General features: G+C 42.7%; 1 protein-coding gene across 2 annotated transcripts in view; it reads left to right on the plus strand.

The window, feature by feature from the left end:
* Positions 1-23584, plus strand: part of Shq1 (SHQ1, H/ACA ribonucleoprotein assembly factor) — a 99584-nt gene that overhangs the window by 39996 nt on the left and 36004 nt on the right. For both annotated transcript variants that reach the window (XM_029478869.2, XM_021165304.2), the window contains exons 8-10: positions 2321-2374; positions 3620-3743; positions 23021-23141. In XM_029478869.2, the coding sequence (XP_029334729.1) occupies positions 2321-2374; positions 3620-3743; positions 23021-23141 (299 nt within the window). The remainder of the gene's footprint in view (positions 1-2320; positions 2375-3619; positions 3744-23020; positions 23142-23584) is intronic.

Consider the following 23584-nt stretch of genomic DNA (forward strand, 5'->3'; position numbering starts at 1 on the left):
CGGTAAAAAGGACACATGCTCCACTATGTTCATAGCAGCCCTATTTATAATAGCCAGAAGCTGGAAAGAACCCAGATGTCCCTCAACAGAGGAATGGATACAGAAATTATGGTACATTTACACAATGGAATACTACTCAGCTATTAAAAAGAATGAATTTATGAAATTCCTAGCCAAATGGATGGACCTGGAGGGCATCATCTTGAGTGAAGTAACACAATCACAAAAGAACTCACACAATATGTATTCATTGATAAGTGGATATTAGCCCAAAACTTAGGATACCCAAGATATAAGATACAATTTGATAAACGCATGAAACTCAAGAAGAATGAAGACCAAAGTGTGGACACTGTGCACCTTCTTAGAATTGGGAACAAAACACCCAGGGAAGGAGTTACAGAGACAAAGTTCGTAGCTGTGATGAAAGGATGGACCATTTAGAGACTGCTGTATCCAGGGATCCATCCCATAATCAGCTTCTAAACGCTGACACCATTGCATACACTAGCAAGATTTTGCTGAAAGGACCCAAATATAGCTGTCTCTTGTGAGACGATGCCGGGGCCTAGCAAACACAGGAGTGGATGTTCACAGTCAGCTATTGGATGTATCACAGGGCTCCCAATGGAGAAGCTAGAGAAAGTACCCAAGGAGCTAAAGGGATCTGCAACCCTATTGTTGGAACAACATGATGTACTAACCAGAACCCCGGAGCTCTTGTCTCTAGCTGCATATGTATCGAAAGATGGCCTAGTCGGCCATCAATGGAAAGAGAGGCCCATTGGACTTGCAAACTTTATATGCCCCAATATAGGGGAATGCCAGGGCCAAAAGAATGGGAATGGGTGGGTAGGGAAGTGGGGGGCGCTATGTGGGACTTTTGGGATAGCATTGGAAATGTAATTGAGGAAAATATGTAATAAAAATATTAAAAATCAAAAAAAAAAAAAGAATGGGTCAATTCGCATTCTTCTACATGATACCCACCAGTTGTGCCAGCACCATTTGTTTAAAATGTTCTTCTTTCCACTGGATGGTTTTTGCTCCCCTGTCAAAGATCAAGTGACCATAGGTGTGTGGGTTCATTTCTGGGTCTTCAATTCTATTCCATTGATCTTCCTGTCTGTCTCTGTACCAATACCATGCAGTTTTTATCACTATTGCTCTGTAGTACAGCTTGAAGTCAGGGATGCTGATTCCCCCAGAAGTTCTTTTATTGTTGAGAATATTCTTTTCACTATCCTGGGGGTTTTTGTTATACCAAAGGAATTTGCAAATTGCTCTTTTTAACTCTTTGAAGAATTGATTTGGAATTTTAATAGAGGTTGCATTGAATCTATAGATTGTTTTTGACAAGATAGCCATTTTTTCTATATTAATCCTGTAAATCCATGAGCATGGAAGATATTTCCATCTTCTGAGATCTTCAATTTATTTCTTCGGAAACTTGAAGTTCTTGTCATACAGATATTTCACTGGTTTGGTTAGAGTCACACCAAGGTATGTAATATTATTTGTGGCTATTGTGGAGGGTATCATTTCCCTAATTTCTTTCTCAGCCTGTTTATCCTTTGAGTAGAGGAAGGCTACTGATTTGTTTGAGTTAATTTTATATCCAGCCACTTTGCTAAAGTTGTTCATCAGCTTTAGGAGTTCTCTGGTGGTATATGAGGTTTTGTCTGTGTGTATGTATGTGCATCATGTTTATGCCTGGAGAGGCTGGAAGAGGGCATCAAATCCCCTGGAACTGCAGGTATGGATGGTTGTGAGCTACCATGCGGGAGCTGGGAACCCAGGTCCTGTACACGAGCAGCTAGTATTCTTCTCCCAGCTCCACACGCTAAATCGTGATGAGTGAAAGTGTTATACTCGGTAAATGTACTGATTGTTTCTTAAGAGCATGAAATCTTGCAACTTTTCAAACCCCTGGACTACTGTTACCCTCAAATGCAGTCTCTGAAAGGCAGGTTCTCAAGTACCAGGGCAGCAGCTCAGCAACTCAGCAGCTAGTGACTTAGCAGAGAAAGAAACAGCAGACATTTGGCTTCAGTTTTGTTTGAATGACCCTGCTTATTTGTTTGTATATTCTGTTTCTCTCATCAGTGAAGTGTTTAATCTCATACAATTCCCAGCAAAGTGAGGAAAGGCATCTGTTAGTCTCTGCATCACTACGGTTATTTCTATAATTTTCATAAATATTTCATAAATACATCGTTTTCCTGTCAGTCAATATAACTCTTGTACTAGTTTCAGTGGATATATTTACTTTTGTTTCCAAATGACTTCTGAACGTGACACTCCTTTCTCCAAAACAAAGGTTGAATCTGCGTGGACCATCAGAAAGCTGAGTCCAACACTCTGCTGGTTTGAGGTATGACTCCTACTTGAAGTAGGTCAGAAAGCTATTTTTCTGTTCTTCTTTCTTTTAAGTAGGTTTTTTGTTGTTTAAATGTTTTTCTTACTATTTTTTAAATTGGGAACTTTATTATACTTTTTTAAAAATACACTTGCTGGGGATAGCGAAACCAGGTAAGCATTTTAAGAATTTATGAATTGTGGGGGCAAATACTGTACGGAGGAGCACTGAGGATTCTGGGATATTTGGGGAGATGTGGGTGGAGCTGCAGCTGTATTAATGCGCTGAGGCTCAGAGTTCAAAGTGGAAAACAGACCTAGATGGTAATACTGGTTTATAGCTGTTATTTATTTTGTTCCTCAGTTAAGTCATTCAATAAAGTGAGTATTGCTGAATTTACAGTTGAAAAAGCTTACATCCTGCACCTTAAATATTAATTGTCTTGCATCCTATCATTTTATGGTTAGAGCTACTAACCTTTTTTTTTTTGAAAAAACAACAAAATTTTATTGTCATTATTATCATTATTTTGCAGGGCTCTTATCATGTCATGTATGTGAACTATTTTGTGGAATCAGTTCTTGCCTTTCACCTTTATAGGTGTCAGGGATTGAACTCAGGTTTACATCATTAGTGCAAGTACCTTAATCCATGGAGCCATGCCACTGCTCCTGCTGACCATCTGCAGTGGAGTGATAATTGGTTTTGTATCTATTTTCCTAAAGAATAGTATCTTAAGTTTCTGAGTTCGGAACAGATTGTTCAACATCAAAGTTGTACCGTCAGTTCAGATGACGCATACTTTAAGTTGTAAAGTGTGATTGCGTCATTCATTACTTCCTCTGTGAGGAGGTAAGGTTCAGTCCAGCACTGAGACAGGTACCATAGGAGACTCTTACTCTCCCAAGATGAAGAGTGGACCAGCAGCCTTGTCAGCACCTCAGCTCGGAGCTGCTTATAAAGCCAGGAAGCCTGTCCTCATCCTCCCTCATCAGATCCAAGTCTGAGTCCATAGGCTGCACGCCTGTCCCCTTACGACTCTAAAGTGATCCTTCTACACTTGTGGGTTCTCAGTCACATTTATGATTTGTTGATGCAGTATGAAGAATTTTGAAGTGTGATAAAGTGAGGCATACAAGAATCTGGCTTGTGTCAGTGATCTAGGTTTACAGGGTTTAACCGCGACTGTTCTTTCTCATTGTGTGCTTTTGTTGTGTGATGTACTTTATGGAAATGACTTACTGAGGTGACTTTTCACAGACATGGACAGACATTCATGAGATCCTGGTGTCCTTTGGAAGGAGAGTTTTGTGCTATCCACTTTATCGTCATTTCAAGCTGGTGCTGAAAGCCTACCGAGACACTATAAAGATACTGCAACTAGGTAAGGCTTGCAGATCTGGGCATTAGAAGTTGTAAATTTTTAGTAAGTGAAGATGTAATCATGAGTTTTGCTCTTTTCTATATGTAAATAATGAAAGTGATCAGGCCCCCCCACCCCTCAGAATATAAAGGGCACACTGACCTTTTCTAAGAAAGGGAGGATAAAGGGAGAAGTGTGCAGCATCCAGAGCCCTTCACGCTGAAGATTCCATTGCTCATTACATTGTTTTGGAATCCTATAACTTTCTAGGCACTGAGGTCATGTGGATCCAATAATGAGGATAGAAAATTCTCTTCTCCAGTGAGGGTTACAGCTTTGTCAGAGATAACTAAACTGACAGTTCTAGTACAGAGCCCCAGACATTCCGCCTGAGAAATACAGTGATTGGTTAGGAGGGGACTTGTTACCAAGACTTGGGAACGCAAGGACATTGCAAGGAAAAGCATGGCTACTCTCAAGACTCTTGACTGCCGCTAGGTTTAGCATGGAAAGCCAATACTTTCTGACTATAAGAATATGGAAAATTCCAGGCTTCAAAACAAATTCAAATTGCCCCAACAACATCTTTAAGATAGAGTAATTCCCAAGGTAGCATCCATTTGTGTGGATTAGTTCTGGCATATTCATCTAAAAGTCACTTTCAGTACTTCCTGGCCTTTGTTTTTTGTCCCACCCATGTGTGTGGTGGATGGTTTCTTTCCTTTGCCCTCATAAAGGTTTATTGAAGAGCTAGTTTTCATTCTTTAGCAAAAGAAGGGATGTCCATTTCCTATTTCCTTAAGAAGTCCAGGACTGGTGAGATGGCTCCGCAGTTAAGAGCACTGACGGCTCTTCCTAAGGTCATAAGTTCAAATTGCAGCAACAGCATGGTGGCTCACAACCATCTGTAATGAGAAACAAAAAACCTATGGGCTGGAGTGAGTGGGGCCTGGAGGGAGCGGGGGGCTAGAGTGAGCTGGAGAAGGGAAGGGAGAAAACGAGAGAGAGAGAAGTCCATCTCTCATATCCTTAAAAAGAAAAGCTCACCCCCTTGTACGTAATAAGAGAAATTCATCCCCCAAGTCCAGGTGACTTCACTGGATTGTTAGGGACAGTCACTTCTCCAGTGTTTTGTCCCAAGGGACACCTGGCTTTTTGTCTTCAGTGTGACCTGTATTCTTGCTGTGCAGGATATGTGCTTGAAGTAGATCATAATTGTGAAAATGAATCATAGTTAACTGAAAGATGCCTTTTCATTCACCTGATAGGTTGAGACTAGCAGTATTTTACTTTGAAGGATTGTTGTTTAAGATAAATGAATACCTTTGACAAATCTATCTCGTTTAACTGTGGGAAACAAGCTGCCTTTTTTTTTTTTTTTTTATGTTTTTTTTTTTTTTTCTTGCTTTTCATCCAAGGTACTTCTCGGATCTCTAAAATTACCTTGAAAAATCAATCTACTCTAAATGAATGACTGCCGAGCTGCAACTGCACATCACAAGTACTTGCTCTTTGTAGTCTTGCAGGATTTTGTAAGCATTGTTTATAGATTTAAGCTTGGAGACTCTAATGTTGTGCCTTCCAGGGGGAAACCAGCAGAGCTGTGGCAAGCTTTCCCATGTGTGTTCCCACGTACATCCACTCTCACTTTCACTCCTATGAACTATGTCCTGTTACTTTTTATTCTGGGAAGTAATCTGGCACTCTGGATTTTTATTTGAAAAGTAATCAGTTCTGTGATTGCATAACCCAAAATAAATTTGATTGCCTTGACTTAAGAGTCTAATCAATTATTCAAACAGTTTTAGTAGGTTAGAGCTGAAATTAAGACTTAACTTTTCATCGTTATCACTCACAAGAAATAGTCTTATCAGCTGTATTTTGTTAGCAGCGGGAAACTTGAAATAACACAGCAGAGCCTCTGTCGAAAATGAATATGAGTGCCGGGTTCTGTGACTGGTGTAGGTTGTACTTAGTGTGGAAGCACAGCACTGGATTGTCCTGAACCTGTGCTATTGGATGTGAGGATGACAAGCTCTGAATGAAGGTTGTGACCTGTGTTTGCACAGGTGGATGGCACAGAAAGGCCATTATTTTCACTGAGGGATCTCATTTGTTTGGATACTCCATAAAATAAGTAGAAATAGCACCAACTTGGCATATGGTGCTTCCAGCAATGAATTTGTATCTACTTAGACTTCAGAACGCAGCCCTAGCAGTCACACTTGTGTAGTAAAGGTCAGATAGTGCTTGGATAGTAGGAAGTAATGAATGGCTCCTCCCCAGAGAAACTGATCTCAAATGGATGCTTCCAGAACCAACTGGGGAGGCTTCAGGGGCCACAGAGGTGACTTCATGATAACTGGCTAAGTGGGATTTTTTCAAAGACCCATGAATTTGCTTTATCTGACTTCACAACAGCCTTTACAAGGATGCTTTACTGGCCTTGAGTATCTTTGGGTTTCTTGGATCCTTCCCTCCTCCCATCTAGAGAAGGCTGCTTATCTTGTTGCACATTTACCCAAACTTGCTCAGGGTGGGAAACCTGACCTCGCTCTGATAAGTGTTATTTAAGTGTTTAACAAAGAACCTAGCCCTTTGTTGTTCTCCCCTTTTTGGTCCTTTTCGGGGAACACAACTCCCCTATTTGTATTCTCTGTTACTGACTCCTCAGCAAACTCTCTGCCTCTTCCTCGTTGGATTTTTTTTTTTTTAAGAGCATATAGAACCTCCCTGGAGCCATCCTTCAGCTGTTGTCAGTCAGCTGGGAATGAGAAACATTGAAAGAGGACAGTTTCCAGTGCACCTCAGTTCTAGTCTACTGGAAGCCACACGCCGTCGCAGCCGACACTCGATGGAGCATACGTTGTACACTTTACTGAGCATGTGGAGTCCTGTCTCTATCTTCTAGACCCTAAGGTTCTTTTCACTTCTGCTAGAAGGCTGAGCATGATGGGCTGGGAGGGCACAACTGGTTTCACCACTGAGCTCATTCTGTGTCCCCACTGCCTTGAACAGAAGGCATACGTGCCTCCATAGGGCTTCTGACACTTCAGAGTCTATACGTGGTTTTCCCCAAGTTCTAGTTGCAAGGGGAGTCTTAATTTCAGTACGTGAAAATTTTGCTTTGCATGTGTAAAGAGGAAGCCTTGGTGGTCTGGTTTGTTCTGTTCCGTGTTGCAGAGCCGGCAGTGAGTGGGACAGCTGTTGCAGGAAGGGACTGCAGGTGGCCTCCATGCCTCCTGACTTGTCCCTGGGTTCCGGAGACCTAGACGCCAGTCCTAATGCTTGTGCAGCAAGTGTATCATCCACTGAGCATCTCCCCAGCTCTAGAAAATGCTTTCAAAGGGTCAGTTGTAAGATATCCCATATTAGAATACTACCAGAGGAATTCCTTTAGGCTGACTGATACTAGCATGTCTCCTTAGACCTTTCCATTTTTATTGTTTAAGTATATTCTGTGCTACGGTCCTGCAGTCTATTCAGCAAGTGTTTGTGGAGTGCCTATCATGTCAGACTCCTGAAAATGCAGTGGCTTAGATAGGGGGTTAAGGATTCTATTATGTGTTTCAAAGGATGTTTAGAGGTTTTCTTGTTAAGGATTGAACCTGGAGCATGAAGCATTCTAGGAAAGTGTGCTGTGCTACTCCAAAGGTTTTTGGTTTAGTTTTTGAATTGTGTGTATAATGAAAATCTGAGAAGATAAATGTAGAGAATAAAAATGTAAAACCAGGGACGCTGAGGCATGTTACCTCCTACAGGGGGTAGGGGGAGTCCCTGCTATATTTGACCCCCATGTCTTAGCTCCTGCCATTTTCCCAGCACTTATCAAGTTAACGAGTTTATCTATTAATTGATTTTTTTCAACAGACATTTTAACTGAGTACCTACTTAAAAGCTCTTCTGTGCAAAGAACCCAGTAAACATTAAAAGCAGTAGAAGGAGGAATTAGTATCTTTGCAGCTGTTGTTGATCCCCGTAGCAGCGGCTTGCTTCTAGCACTGGTCAGCACCATAGTGTTCTTGACATAGTGGCTGATGGTGAATCCCTAGGCTGTATCTCTTTCACTTCTTTGTGGAGAAAGTGAATCCCTAGGCTGTATCTCTTTCACTTCTTTGTGGAGAAAGTTCCAGTGACAGCAGAAAAGTTTCATACTCTGAGCTCAGGAGAGAAAGGATTTTATTAGAAGGGTTCTTTTTGTCTTAGAGTTGTTCCAGGACTCATGTGCCAGGGTAGTGACTATCCTCTCATGGTGCTGGTGGCAAGTTCACCTGAGGGAAGAAGTTTTAGGGTAAGAACTTCATCCCGAAGTGTATGATCCTGGTATGTTGTCATGGCAAATGCTGGACAGGCACAAATCCTTTCCAGTGTTGTATGTGCACTACTGAGACTGTGTGGTTGGGTCGCTATCACAGTCTTTACAAAGGTGAGATGAGGCATAAGCATCAGGGAAGCCAGCAGGGAGATCCCTATTGGCAAGTGAGGACGTGGTAATGCTTTTAACTTGTGTGCGTCTTAGCCACTAGGCCATTCTTCTTGCAGCTCATGGTATATGGCACCCGTCTGCTCACAATTTCCAAGGATCTTTGTGCTCTCCCTGTGGTTCTTTGGTGTCCTTATGGTTTTGGTTGTTTTGTTGTTGTTGTTGTGTTTGTTTGTTTTTGTTTTTGTCAGTTTGACATGTTTAAAGAGTTTTGTGGGAAGAGGAAACCATTGAGAAAACATGTCTCTCAGATTGCCTGTGAGCAAGTCTGTGGGGTGTTTGGTTGATGATTGATGTGGAAGAGTCTAGCCCACTGTGGGTCCTGTCTTTCCTGTGCAGGTGGGCCTGAGCTGTAAAAAAGTAGTGATAGCACACCTTTAATCCCAGCACTTGGGAGGCAGAGGCAGATAGATCCCTGAGTTTCAGGACAGCCTGGCCCACATAGCGAGTTCCAGGACAGTCAGGGTTACACAGAGAAACCCTGTCTCGGGTTGGGGTAGGGTTCGGAGCAAACACAAACAAACAAAAAGAAGGCACATTCAAAGAGCCATGAGGAGGAGCAAGCCAGGAAGCAGCTTTTCTTCTTGATCTTTGCTTCAGTTCCTGCCTCCAAGTTCCTGCCTTGAGTTTCTACCCTGACTTCCCTGCTTGGCAGACTACAAGCTTTTAAAGGAAATAATCCCTTTAACTCCCATATTGCTTTTGGTCATGGTGATTTTTCACAGTAGAAACCATAATTAAGACATTTGGGTTACATATTTTCCTTATTCTTCTTCAAGGCTAGCTGTATTGCAGAGCTAAGCTTACGATTTTGAATAAAAACTAAAGTAAGAGGGGGCATAAGCCTTAGTGTCTGTGTCACTAAGAACTGAGACAAGTACTGTGTACTAGCAGGCACACAGCACTTAAGCAGGTACCCTCCTTGAAAGAAACGTTCACTTCAACAAAGGGAGAAGGATGATTCACTTGAGGTCAGACAAGTCCTAGGGGCGGCTAACCAATACATCCAGTTCTAGACACAACTCACTTAAGCCCTAATTAAAATCTCACAGGGCAAGCTTTGGAGCAGGAGTCAACTCCTAAATTGGGTACCAAGCCAAGAATGTTGGAAAGTGTAGGGATGGTGAGTGGGCTAGCCTGAGCTACTATAGGGATGGTGAGTGAGCCAACCTGAGCTACTCTCTACCTTCTCCCCTCTCAAGCACAGAGACTTGAACTCTTACCTATTCCTTGGAGTGCCAGTGTATGTTCTATCTCTTAGTGGTTCTGTCTTTCTGTGCATGTTAGTTAACCTCAGAGCATTTGTAGATTCCTACCTGTGCCCATCTAGAAGGTTGTTGATGTACAACTGTAAGGTAAGAAAACCATCCACTAATTTCACAGAATCCCAGCCTCTCTAATAACTCCTGGGACTCTCTAAGCATTGTTAGCTGTTAAAAATGTATAGATCGTTCTCATGGTAATTTGTTAACCTGTAATTATATGTAAGGTTTTTTTGTTCACTTAAAATACAAATATAGGGGGCAGCATTTCCCACATGGTTGGTTTACATGTTACAAATTGCCTTTTAGTTACTGTGAATAATTAATAGTTCAAGGTTATCCTGGTACCAACAAATCACTTAAAATGTACTGTTCCTTGAAATTTGAGTTATATAGTAGTGCTTACTGGTAATGATGTTCAAATCAACTTATCATTAAATCCTTTCAGAGCATTCACCATCTTTGTTATATTTCCTGCACATTTGGTTTTGCTAGGTTTTGCTAGTTTCTTAGCTGAGTAGTATAAAAACCAGAAGTTAGTTATATTTTTGAATGTGTGATTTTTAAAAAAAACTTTATAATTAGTTCTCTTTAAATATCTAACATCAGTTTTAAGCCTTTTTTTGAAAATGGGAGTAACTTTCATTCTGTATTTTGTAAGAAGATAAAGGCAGAAAATTGTATTTATTTAAAATGAAGTTGGTAGAGAGAGGGGAAAGCTTTAATTTAAGGTTTTATTGCATGTTAATATTGGAACTTAGATGAAATGAATTCAGTCATTTTATGTGCCCCCCCCATGAACATGCAAGAATTCTATTTATTTGACTGTTTCTTTAATAAGAAGCTGATTTCTTTTTTTTTTTTTTTTTTTTTTTTTGGTTTTTCGAGACAGGGTTTCTCTGTGTAGCCCTGGCTGTCCTGGCACTCACTTTGTAGACCAGGCTGGCCTCGAACTCAGAAATCCGCCTGCCTCTGCCTCCCGAGTGCTGGGATTAAAGGCGTGCGCCACCACGCCCGGCTAAGAAGCTGATTTCTAAATACTAGCAAGTGACACGCATGCATGTGTTCAGTAGACATGAATCAACTCTGTTTTGTGTGCAGGGCATTAAAACAGAATCAATGAAGAATATAAGATTCTGTACAGCTTGGGCTTAGCCAGTGAAGCGTTTATTGCGTGACAGGAATGAAGGAACAAAAGATAAGGCCTGAAATATAAGCATTTGTAAGATAAAGAGGCCTGGCGATGGATGATAAATGACTCAGTTGGTCAAAGTGCTTACCCTACAAGTTTAAAGACTCAAGTTTGAATCTCTAGTGCCCACATAAATGCCAGGTGTGCATGGTGGCCTGCATTTAATCCCAGCTCCTGACAAGTGGAGATAGGATACCCAGAGCAAACTAGCTAGCCTAGCTGAGTGAAGTATGAGATGGTTTCTTAAGAAAATATCTTAACTGTACCTAACAAACTGAATTTATCCTGTTTGGTCCTTGAGTTAAGTAAAAATGTTCTCATATGTTTTTACTTCGTTTACTTATATGTAGGAGGGCTATTAAGACAGTCTCATATAATCCAGGCTGACCTTAAACACTTCATGAGGATGAGGCTGGCCTAGGACTGTTGACCATCCTGCTTTAGCTTCCTTCCTGCCAGTGCCAGGATTTTAGGCATGTGTCATTATGCTGGAACTTTCTTTACATTTTTAAGTGGTTGAAAATAGCATAAGAAAGTAGTACTTTGGGTCTGGCATGGTGGCACACACCCTTACTCTTGGTACCTAGGAGAACATGCAGGAAGGCTGCAAGTTCCTGCACACGGGCCGACTAGGTCCCCAAAGAAAGTCAGAAACAGTGTTCTATGACATGAAAATGATATTCATTTCATGGTTTAGTGCCCATAAATAAAGTCTTATCAGAACACAGACATGCCCAGTCACTTACATATTTTCTGTGTCTGCTTTTATAGTTCAGTGGCATGGTCAATCAGTTGCAGCAGAGATACAGCCTATAAAGCTAAAATGTCAAGTTTTTAGCTCTTCGAAGAATAGATTTACCACCCTTGCCTCAAGTTTATCATGAAGGATGGGAGGCAGCCCTCTTGTGGGAGCTGAGGCCACGGGCTGCCTCCCATCCCCAACAGCAGTGTGCTGACACACATCCCTTTCCTTGCCGTCCCTCCCTGAAGGACAAGCTGGAACTCATCTCTTTGCTTCCCAGTAGCATAAGAACCCCCACACTAAGAAAAGCAAGCTGAGATGCAGTAGAGCAAGCAGTAAACAAATAAGGCAGCATGTGTGAAAACACTGATGAGGCCTGGGTGAGCTGGGAAGATCTGTGGCCCTGCTGTCACTGCTGTCATTGCTGTCACTGTGGTCTGTGTAGTCTTGCCCCTCTGCAGGGCTTTAAAGGAAGTAGAAAGTAATAACAGCAACTGTTGACATTTTAAACAATCACCTCTCACACAACGGCAAGAGATGCAGAAGTGACAGGCTGAGCCGGTTTTCTTTTAGGTGCCACTTGAAGTAGCTAACTCTTTCCTCCTGCGCACTTGTGTTTCTTCTCTCTGGCTTCATACAGTTGCTTCCCCAATTTAAAGCTGAAACAGTTCTAAAGATGTGTCAGAACTTTTGTTATTAAGTAGTATCTGATACTATCAATTCAAACAGCCAAGTTTTAGCTGAACATAGAAATACGTGGCATATTCTTAGAATGAAATTGTTGAATCAAAATTGTGCTGAAATCTTTTTGAAGTTTTTAGTATATTGTTTTAAGTATAGGTTTCGATAGCAGCTATTTCAAGAGCTGTGTATCTTCAGCTTCTCGTCCATTTTTTAATTCACTATGTAAATTGGAATTTTTAAAGAATTCTACCTGGAATTTGAATGTCCTATTCCTAACTGTTCAAATGAGTGAGAATTGGTTGTGCAGCCGTCAAGTAATTCTGATGACATCCGGCTGTGTGCTTACAGGCGTTAATATCCGATGTTTCGACAGACTCTGATTAAGGGTTGTAAGAACTAAGAGGCTGAAGCAGCCCTGGTTTTGTGCTGGTGCAGAGAGGAAACGGTGCAGCTGAGTTCCAGGACATTGATGTAATAGGAGAAGAAGTTTGGAGCAAGTTGTATGTTGTTGGGTGAGCTTCCCCAGGAAGACAGCAAACCAACCAAACAGTTCTGCCCACGTGTAATTTAGTGCACCCGTGAGCTTATTGAAGTTACTTAGAGGATCACTGGGGAGGGGCTTCTTACAAGAGCAGGGTGACTAAAGACAGTAGAGTCACCAAGAGACCCAGCCCAGAGTGAGTAGCGTTCTTGGAGCTCTTTGCATAACTTCCAGGCAGCTTACCTGGTCCTAGAGTCACTTCTCTTCCTCAGTTGTGGGCTCCCATCTTCTATCCACGATGAATTACATCTACATGATCCACTCTTTCCTTCAGTTTCTACTTTTTTTTCCTGCCTGCTCTTCTGTGTTCCCTGAAGGAGGTGACTTGGATGATCTGGTTATTTTCTTCCTTTTATAGCTGAGTACTGGGCCACTAATGACTGTTACAGTCTCTTATTCTTGGGAAATTCATCAATGATAAGGCTTTACAGATCGCCAGCCACTACAAAAGGAAAGTTCCCCTTTATACTTGAGACTGCACTAATGGTTTATGGGTGTGAACACAAATGTTTTAGAAAGCAGTCTACTGGGAACAAGACACCTCGTTAGTAAAACAATAGCAGTTGCTTCCCCACTGGAGTCTAGCCATAGGTCTTTGCTGTGATTTACATGCCAGACATGACTTCCCTCCTATGAAGAGGGCCTTAACTTCAGTCAGCAAGCCGTCAATGGCACCTGTAACAGTCACACCACTGTTGTTTCAGTGGACTCGGTTTTGTTTGTTTGTTTGTTTGTTTGTTTTTGTTTTTTCCTTTTTTTAAAATTAGGTATTTTCTTCATTTACATTTCCAGTCCTATCCCAAAAGTCCCCCATGCCCTCCCCCCCAACTCTCCCCCCCCCCACTCCCACTTCTTGGCCCTGGCGTTCCTCTGTACTTAGGCATATAAAGTTTGCAAGACCAATGGGCCTCTCTTTCCACTGATGGCCGACTAGGCCATCTTCTGATACATATGCAGCTAGAGACATGAGCTCTGGGGGGGTACTGGTTAGTTCATATTGTTGTTCCACCTATAGGGTTGCAGACCCCTTCAGCTCCTTGGGTACTTTCTCTAGCTCCTCCATTGGGGCCCCTGTGTTCCATCCAATAGTTGACTGTGAGCATCCACTTCTGTGTTTGCTAGGCCCAAGAATAGCCTCACAAGAGAGAGCTATAGCAGGGTCCTTTCAGCAAAATCTTGCTAGTGTATGCAATGGTGTCAGCATTTGGAGGCTGATTATCGGATGGATCCCCGGATAGGGCAGTCTCTAGATGGTCCATCCTTTCGTCTCAGCTCCAAACTTTGTCTCTGTAACTCCTTCCAGTAGACTCGTTTTACTGGAACGATAGGCAGTACTAAGCAGTGTCCTTAACCAAACAGGACTGCTGGTGACAGTTCTGCCCCTGCAGCCTGCTTAACATCCTGTAGCATTGTGAAAGCTAGCAAGCAAGGAGAGAGCTTCCAGCTCATTCCAGCCTGACTTCTACACATCCTCCTGCCAAAGTATGTGGTTTCTCTTAGCAGCAGTATATGGTTTCTCTTGCCATCTAATTTTGGCATGCAACCAACAGTAGTAGCCTTTATGGTTTGCAGGGCCGCAGGAACCTCCTTGGCTAACTCGTAGAGTAGTAACTATCCCTAGCACTGGGATTGTCACCCACTGTTATGGCTCCTAGGAGTGCCTTTTTCTACCACTGTGCCATGCCTTTGTTTAAACTCTCTAATTCGTTTTTATTGTTATTCCAGATGCTGTTCACATCTGTAAGGCACACAAGGGATAACATAGCAATATATAATGAAGCTTTTTTTTTTTTAAGGGAGATAGTTAAGCCTTTTAACAGAAGATGGTAAGAATCTTTGAAGGCCTAACTTGTCCCCTCCAAACAAGTACCAGTTTGTCTTGGAGGGTAGTAAAAGAAATCTTTGTAAGGTGTAGTATAGTACAAAATGACCTCATCATGCGCATCAATTGCTTCATCAAAGAACCATGTTGAAGGCTCAGTCAGCTAAGTGCTTGCCATGCTGGCAGAGGGACCTGAGTTCAGATCCCTTGCATCATGGAAAATCTGAACATGGCAATGCACCGTGTAGACTCATTGCTAGGGAGATGGAACCAGGATTCCTGGACGTGCTGGCTAGTTAATCAAGATGATGAGTTAACTCTCATTTCTGTAGGTTGAGAAGTGATTGGGGATGACATCCAACATTGACCTCTGAACTCTGTGCACTCACAAATGTATGTGTTCTAGCAGGTCTCTTGTATGTGTACACACAAGATCAGTGTTGAGTACAGTGGCTTATAGAGAGATACTACCCCATCTGGTCTTCCCTAGTCAGTAGTTGTTCTTCATGAGATATCTGGGTTGACTGATCTTGGGGTACTGTTGCAACTGCTGCTGTGGCTGTGAGTCTGTCCACCCCAGTGGTCTCTGTGGAGCCAGCTTGTACTGCTCAGCCTAGCTCAAGGCCAGAAGGGACCAGGGCTTTGCTACAGCCTGTGGTTGGCACTAGAGTCGACATGTGTTCTGACAGGCTCTGTCTACCACTGTGGCACTTTCCTGTTCATCAGTCTACCAGCCTGTGAACAAAGGCTGCATGAACACAGTGCATGTTCTGGACGTGAGCTGCCCACCCCAAGAGAAGCTTCATCTTTGCACCTATGGTGCTGCATCTTTTATGTCTTTCCTGAACTGTGCTGAGGCTTTAAAGACATCAGAAGTTAACTGGCACACCCTCTGCCTTCTGATCATCTTAGGAACTCTACTCGACAAATCTGGCAGCCTGCGCAGACTCTTTGTCTACTTTGACTTTTCCACCCCTCTTGATTGCTTTTGCCCTTTACATATCTGGTTTACAGTCTGGGTCATCTCAGTCTGCCAGGGCTTCTCCTGTGTCAGAAGGATTGTATCCCACCTTGGGGTTCAGCAACACCACTAGAATGAAGTCCTTCTGAGTCACTCCCCCTTTCCCTCTTTCCTCTCTCACTTCACTTTTATTTTTTGATTTATTTTGATATGTGTATCTATGTGTAGATACATGCATATGAGTGCAGGTGCTCATAGAGGCCAAGGCTTCGGATCCCTGAGGCAGGAGTTAGAGGTGAATGTGAGTGTCCTGGTGTGGCTGCTGGGACCCTAGCTTGGGTCTTCTGAAGAGCATTGTGTGCTCTTATCCACTGAGCCATCTCTCCAGCCTTTCAGCTTCTTTTCTTTCTTTTTTAAAAAAATTATTTATTTTTTAAATTTATTTCAAGTGTTATCCCCTTATCTGGTTTTCCCCCCTCCCAGAAACCCCCTATCCCATCATTCTATGAGGGTGTTCCTCCACTCACCCACCCACTCCTACCTCCCTGCCCTCGATTCCCCTACGCTGGGGCATCTATCCAGTCTTCATAGGACCAACAACCTCTCCTCCCATTGATTCCTGACAAGGCCATCCTCTGCTACATATGTAGCTGGAACCATGTGTATTCCTTGGTTGGTGGCTTAGTCCCTGGGAGCTCTGGGAGGTCTGGTTGGTTTATATTGTTGTTCTTCCTATGGGGTTGCAAAACCCTTCAGCTCCTTCAGTCCTTTCTCTAACTCCTCCACTGGGGACCCTGCACTCAGAGCAGTAATTGGCTACAAGCATCCGACTCTATATTTGTAAGGCTCTGGCAGGGCTTCTCAGGAGACAGCTATATCAGGCTCCTTTCAGCAAGCATTTCTTAGCATCCACAGTAGTATATGGGTTTGGTGACTGTATCTGGAATGAATCCCCAGGTGGGACAGTCCCTGGATGGCCTTTCCTTAAGTCTCTGCTCTTCTCTTTGTCTACATATTTGTTCCTGTGAGTATTTTGTTCCTCTTTCAAGAAGGATCGAAGCAACTACACTTTGGTCTTCCTTCTTGTTGAGCTTCATGTGGTCTGTGAATTGTATCTTGAGTATTTGGAGCTTTTAAACTAATATCCACTTATCAGTGAGTGTACACCATATGTGTTCTTTTGTGATTGGGTTACCTCACTCAGGATATTTTCTAGGTCTTTCCATTTGCCTAAGAATTTCATGAATTCATTGTTTTTAATAGCTGAGCAGTACTCCATTGTATAAATGTACCACATTTTCTGTATCTATTCCTCTGTTGAGGGACATAAATAAGACTGCTTTGAACATAGTGGGGCATGTGTCCTTGTTATATGTTAGAGAATCTTTTGGGTATATGCCCAGGAGTGGTATAGCTGGGTCCTCATATAATACTATGTCCAATTTTCTGAGGAACTGCCAGACTGATTTCCAGAGTGGTGGTACCAGCTTGCAATCCCACCTACAATGGAGGAGTATTCTTTCTCCACATCCTCAACAGCATCTGCTGTCACCTGAGTTTTTGATCTTAGTCATTCTGACTGGTGTGAGGTGGAGTCTCAGGGTGGTTTTGATTTGCATTTCCCTGATGACTAAGGTTGTTGAACATTTCTTTAGGTGCTTCTCGGTCCTTCGAGTTTCCTCAGTTGAGAATTCTCTGTTTAGCTCTGTTCCCCATTTTTTAATAGGGTTATTTGGTTCTCTGGAGTCTAATTTCTTGAGTTCTTTATATATATTAGATATTAGCCCTCTATCAGATGTAGGATTGGTAAAGATCTTTTCCCAATCTGTTGGTGGCCTTTTTGCCTGTTGACAATGTCCTTTGCCTTACAGAAGATTTGCAATTTTATGAGATCCCATTTGTTGATTCTTGATCTTAGAGCATAAGCCATTGGTGTTCTGTTCAGGAACTTTTCCCCTGTGCCCATGTGTTCAAGACTTTTCCCCACTTTCTCTTCTATTAGATTCAGTGTATCTGTTTATGTGGAGGTCCTTGATCCACTTGGACTTGAGCTTTGTACAAGGAGATAAGAATGGATCAATTCGAATTCTTTACATGTTGGCTGCCAGTTGAACCAGCACTATTTGTTAAAAATCTTCTTTTTTCCACTGGATGGTTTTAGCTCCTTTGTCAAAGATCAAGTGACCATAGGTGTATGGATTCATTTCTGGGTCTTCAATTCTATTCCATTGATCTACCTGTCTGTCACTGTACCAATACCGTGCAGTTCTTTAACACAATGGCTCTGTAGTATACAGTTTGAGGTCAGGGATGTTGATTCCAGAAGCTCTTTCATTGTTGAGAATAGTGTTTGCTATCCTGGGTTTTTTGTTATTCCAAATGAATTTGAGAATTATTCTTTCTAACTCAATGAAGAATTGAGTTGGAATTTTGATGGGGATTGCATTGAATCTGTAGATTGCTTTTGACAAGATGGCCATTTTTACTATATTGATCCTGTAAATCCACGAGCATGGGAGATCTTTCCATCTTCTGAGGTCTTCTTCAATATCTTTCTTCAGAGACTTGAAGTTCTTGTCATACTGATCTTTCACTGGTTTGGTTAGAGTGATACTTTATATTGCTTGTGCCCATTGTGAAGGGTGTTGTTTTTCTAATTTCTTTCTCCTCTTACATGGAACTTCCTCTTACTGCCTGCCTTTTATTGTCTTAATGAAATTCATGGAGACCTTAGCTGGTGATAGCCAAGGCTTTGTGGTGGTGCCCATGGCAGTCTATGGGTCCTGCTATTGTTTGCATTACCTCTGTCTTGGGGAGAGATGAGTGATTATATTCCTTAGTGTCTTGGTTATTTTTCTATTGCTATGATAAAACACCATGACCAAGGCAACTTATAAAAAAAATTATTTTGGGGGTCACAGTTCCAGAGTATTACAGTCTGTTAACCATTATACTGGGAAATATGTGGAAAGCAGGCTCGGAACTGGAGCAATACTTGAAAGCTTACACCCTGACCCACCAACAGGAAGCAGAGTGCTAACTGAGTTGGTATGATGTTGAAGCCTCCACCCTTACCAATGACATACCACCTCCCACAAAGCCACACCTCCTAATTCTTCCCAAATAGTTCTATCAACTGGGGACATTGACAACTGGGGAATGCCTGTGGGGGCATTCCTATTCAAACATTCACGTTTCTCTGCCTCTCTGGCACTGGGGCAGGACATGGACAGCTCTTCTGTACTCCCTTCAGTTCTGTTGGCCCTGTTTGCGTGTTAGCTGCATTGTATGCTTCCTCCTGGGCAGACATGAGCAACTTCTATTCACCTAGATAGGGCACTGACCACACACTAAAGGAACAGCTCCCTCCATGTCTCGCTTAGTAAACCAGAGAGTTTATTGCGTCTACTTACAGGCATATAGACGGAGGTTCACTCTCAGGAATATGGTGACTCAACATGTAGGCAGCTTGACTGGTCCTCTCTCCCTAGCAACTGCATATTGCCTTTTATAACCATGGAGGTTTTTGGATGTTGTAACTCGGGAGCTTTCTGACACCTTCAGGCCTTCTTTCCTCCTGGAGGGGGTGGTCCCTGACTAGGTGGGTTCCGTTGTTGTTTGTTTTTAAGTCTTTGCTTGTTTTTGTTGTTTTGAGACATGGTTTCTTTCTGTATCCCAGATTGGCTCACTGCTGCCGAGGGTAACCCTCCTGTGCTGGAATTCCAGCAGGTGGGAGGCCCATGCTTATATACAGTAATACATACAGTAAGCTTGAAAGAAGTCCACAGAGGCGTTACCACTTACACATGTTAACCAAGCAGTCTGTGCAAGGGTGTAAATGTTAGCGTCTGTCTACTCCAGAGTGCAGCCTTTATTGAACAGGAACATACAGTTTTCTGGACATTGTTCCAATCTAGAAAATGAAAGATGAAAACTCACTCTTTCCAGTCTACGAGTTCACCACTTGGTGATAAATGCAGATATTGTGTTTATGGCATAGTGGCTGAGAGTCAGATGTATTTCTTTTCAAATCCTAGCCAAATCATTCATTTCTTGTGAAACAAAAAAGGAAATACCTAACTTGTAGGGTTAGTGATGGGATGTTGGTGTTGTCTCTAATTGACATAATAGAGAGACGTGCTAGGCATCATAAGGGCACCTGAAGTGGAGCTGAAGGAGAGCTAGGACTCCGTCCCCAGAGAGAGGAATGCCTGAACTGATTCTTGGATGATAAATTAGACACTTGATTGAGCCCCGTGCATTTCCAGCAGTAACTGAGTGTGCTCTTGCTCCCTGCTAATTCTGTCTGGATGTATGGACACGATGTGTCGCTGTAATGGCAAAGGCTAGGCCTTTAACTGGCCTTACTCTGCCTAACAGTAAATCATTGTCTTCAGTCTGTGCTGCTTCTTACACTGCAGAAATGAAGACCTTATGTGGGATTGGAGGGGACATAAGACTTACCCAGGGAGAAGCATTCTGCTGGCAGGGACTTGACTTTATTCTACATCTTAACAGGGTTTGGTAGTGAAGCAAATTGCCACATTTTGGTTCTCTTAATTTTGATTGTTTTAACAGAGTATTTCTATCTTCTCTCTTTTTAGGCTCAAATGAACTATGAAAATTAATGTTAAAATAGTTGCTAAGATGTCTCTTTTGATAATATTGTCTTATCAAACCGTAAGAAATTTACCTAGGTGCTTGCTAAATTATGTTGAAGATGATAATTACTGTTGGTTTTTGTTCTGATGTATTTTATAAATAACAATGAGACCTTTCTGTCAGTACTTTAAAGACTTTTTCCTTTTTTTTTTTTTTTTTTTTTGGCTTCTTATCTTCTGTGACTTAAAACATTAAAAGGGGGGCAGAGTCAGGAAGGGCCCTTGCTAAGCAAGTATGGGCCTGTGTTTAATGCCCAGCACACATGTACAACGCTAGGGTTTAGCTGCAAAAGAGACCGTGTCCCAAGAGAAGAGAAGAGAGTATCAGAGCAGTCTACTTAATGCTCTGCCCCGGCCCTCTGCTCACTGGCCAGCAGTAGCTACTCACTGAGCTCCAGTCCCAAGAGAAATGCTGTTTCAAAGGCCAGGAAAGATGGCTCCTGGAGGACAACTGAACTTGACCTCTGACCTTCATGTACATAGAGAAGAGCGAGATGCCTAGAAAGCAACACTGAAAAGAAATTGAGGTTTTCTTGGGTGTAGGTAGCAGCTTACATTATTTTTCCCTTTTTTGGGGCATTTAGCCAGCAAAAGCATCTCCTACTCTGATCCCTGCATGGATAGGAACACTTTCTTAAGTGCCTCAGCCTTAAGCTGGTCTGTCTGTCAATGAGAGATTATTGCCCAACCTGGCCGATAACAGGAAGGAAAGCAAGCCAGAGAGCATGTCACACCGTGTCTACTGGCCACCTACTTATGGTTGTCTTACATATTTTCCTTACATTGTCATTATGTGTCTGTGTGCCATCATTAGAAAGTCATTCCTGAAGCGAAACATTCATGGCTCTTGTCATTTATAGTCCTGGGACACTAGTTTCCAGTGCCTTCAAGGGTGAGTAGGAGCCCCTAGATTCAGGGCCTCTTGTGACTAGGGTTAGTTTATCCAGCCAGTCACTTTTAGGGCATCTCTGATGTTGGGCCCTTTGACATCCTGGGGACAGATGCTAGCTCCTTCCTGCAGTGAGAATAGTTACCGTGGTTACCCATTCAGAGTACCTTTGTTTTTTATACTCTGGAGCAGGCAGTAAACTGCTTGAAAAGTGGTCACTTTCCTGCAGTGCCTTTGAGCCAAAGTAATTGTCTTAGCTTTAGGCCTGAGCAGCTTTTTATGCTCATGGGATGTATGACAAGACCATGGAACTGGAGGCAGGGACTGTGAGTCCCTATAAGCTTCTGGTCACCAACCATGTGATAACCTGGAAGAGAGCTAGTCTCTTCCTTTGTGGATAGCTACGGAATAAGTAGCTGAGTACTTATTCGGGACAGAGAGAACACTTGGCACAGAAGAGATGTTGATAACTGCAGCTATCTTCCCTAGCTGTGTTGTGGAGCTCACCATGGGGAAGCTGGCTGCTAGCTTGAGAGAGTAAACATGGCATCAGATGACAATGGAGGGTGGAGGAGAGGTGAGCTTAATGTGTTTCTTTTAGATTACCTGGGTATCTTTTACCATGCTATGACATAGAATTCCATGAAGATAGTTTTGGTAAGGCTTGTGGAAGCATAGCTTTTAAAGAGAGCTTACAAATCCCCTTTGCCCAAGCTGTCTTGTATGTGAAAGGCATGCTTGTTGAAAAACTCATCTGAATATTCTTTCTCAGTTGCTTAAACACATGAATCACATGTTTGAACATTCTCCTGTCAGTATTTAAGGGCTGTCTGGTAGATCGTGCCCAGGTTTTATTGATCATATAATGTGTTTCTGGTGGACACATGGAAAAAGACCATGTGGTGTAAGGAGTGAACAACTGCTCCTCCACGTAGACCAGTACTGTGTGCACAGTGGGCTCGCACTCTTCCGACCACCCTAAATCCTGCCTGTTCTGCTCATCTGGTTATATTAAGAAGGAATGAGACCTTGGGAGGGAGCCCTTGGGGCTGTCACACTGTAGAGAAGTAAAGTCAAGTTACAAGTGAAGAGGGTTTTTTTCTAGCAAAGTCCTGTGATTGCTACTTGAAACTCTTTGTAGTCAGTCAGCCAGTTACCTAGGGTGCTAGTTAGTTTTTTGTCAATCTGATACATGCTGGAGTCATCTAGAAAGATGGAAAGGCAATTCAGAAATTGCCTCTATCAGATTGGCCTACAGGTAAGTCTGTGGGTGCATTTTCTTGATTAGTGATGGATGGAGGAAGTCCCAGCCCATGGTGGGTGGTGCAGCTTCTGGACAGGCGGTCCTGGGTTATATAAGAAAGTGGGCTGAACAAGCCAGTAAGTCAGCAATGTTGCTTTATGGTTCTATATGCAAGCTGAGAACTGCAAGATGGCAAGTTTATCTGGTTAAGTCAAGGGCAGGACTCTGATTGTATACAAGTAGCCAGGGTAACTGTATCAAGTGATTGGGGTGGACCCTAGATGCAGGTGATTCCTGCTTGATTTCTCTATTTTGGTGAATATTTGGGACTCTGTCAGCTATGGAGAGAGGGCAGGAATAAGAGGCATTTCCAAGGAGAAAGAATAGAGGTTTGGGGTTGGGGGGGGGGGTGTTGAAAGGAGTTGCTGGGTGAGCATCATGCTGTGCGTAGATTTCAGACTTGAAAAGGGGGACCTGCTAGTGTGCACGTGTCTTGTAGGTATTGGGGATCACCTCTGAAACAGCACAAGTTTCTCTTTGAGAACATGCTTTCCAGCCAGGCGACTGCGCAGGCCTGTAATCCCAGCCACTCAGCAGGGAGGCAAGTGGATCCTAAGTGCAAGGACAGCCTGGGTAACTGCGTAGGACTGTTTCAGAATAAAGAACAAGGGGCTAGGTCATTAGTCTTAAATGTTCTTAAACTACTAGAACTCTGAGCTGTTTTAAATATATCACCTCTCAAGATCTTAATTTCTTAACTAAGAAAGCAGATATTTTTCTCCTTAAGGCTGACTGAATGTTTTCAAATTTTCCTTCAGGTAAGAGTGCAGTTTTAAAGTGTCTCCTGGATGTTCACAAAATCTTTCAGGAAAATGACCCAGCATATATTCTGAATGATCTCTACATCTCAGACTACTGTGTATGGATTCAGAAGGCCAAGTAAGTTGTGTGTCCCTGGGTAATTTTACATGCTAGCAGCAGTGAGACACCACTTACGGGAGAAAGTCAGTGTAAGTAAGAGAAACCCAAAGCTGCTCATCACTTTAGAAATGGCTGGATTCTAAGCAGGGACATTAGTATTGGGAACTCACCTGAGCTACATAGAAAGACTGTCTCAGAGGGAGAGAGAGAACACACAGTCACACACACACACACACACACACATGGATTCAGGAAAGGGAGAAACAGGGGGGCAAGGTTCATTAAGATAGGAAGTTTGATAAATTGCTTGGGGAGGTAAGTGTAGGTAGATAAAATGTGGGTATTACTAGAGCAGACAGAATGTGTGACAGAGAAAACTAGAGGGAGGAGCAAGTCATCCTATGGACAGTTTAGAGCAGTGGCTCTCAGCCTGTAGGTCACAGCCAAGCCCATCGGAAAGC

Source organism: Mus caroli, unplaced genomic scaffold, assembly GCF_978045245.1.
Source record: "Mus caroli unplaced genomic scaffold, Mus_caroli_1 scaffold_7, whole genome shotgun sequence".
NCBI classification, from domain to species: Eukaryota; Metazoa; Chordata; class Mammalia; order Rodentia; family Muridae; genus Mus; species Mus caroli.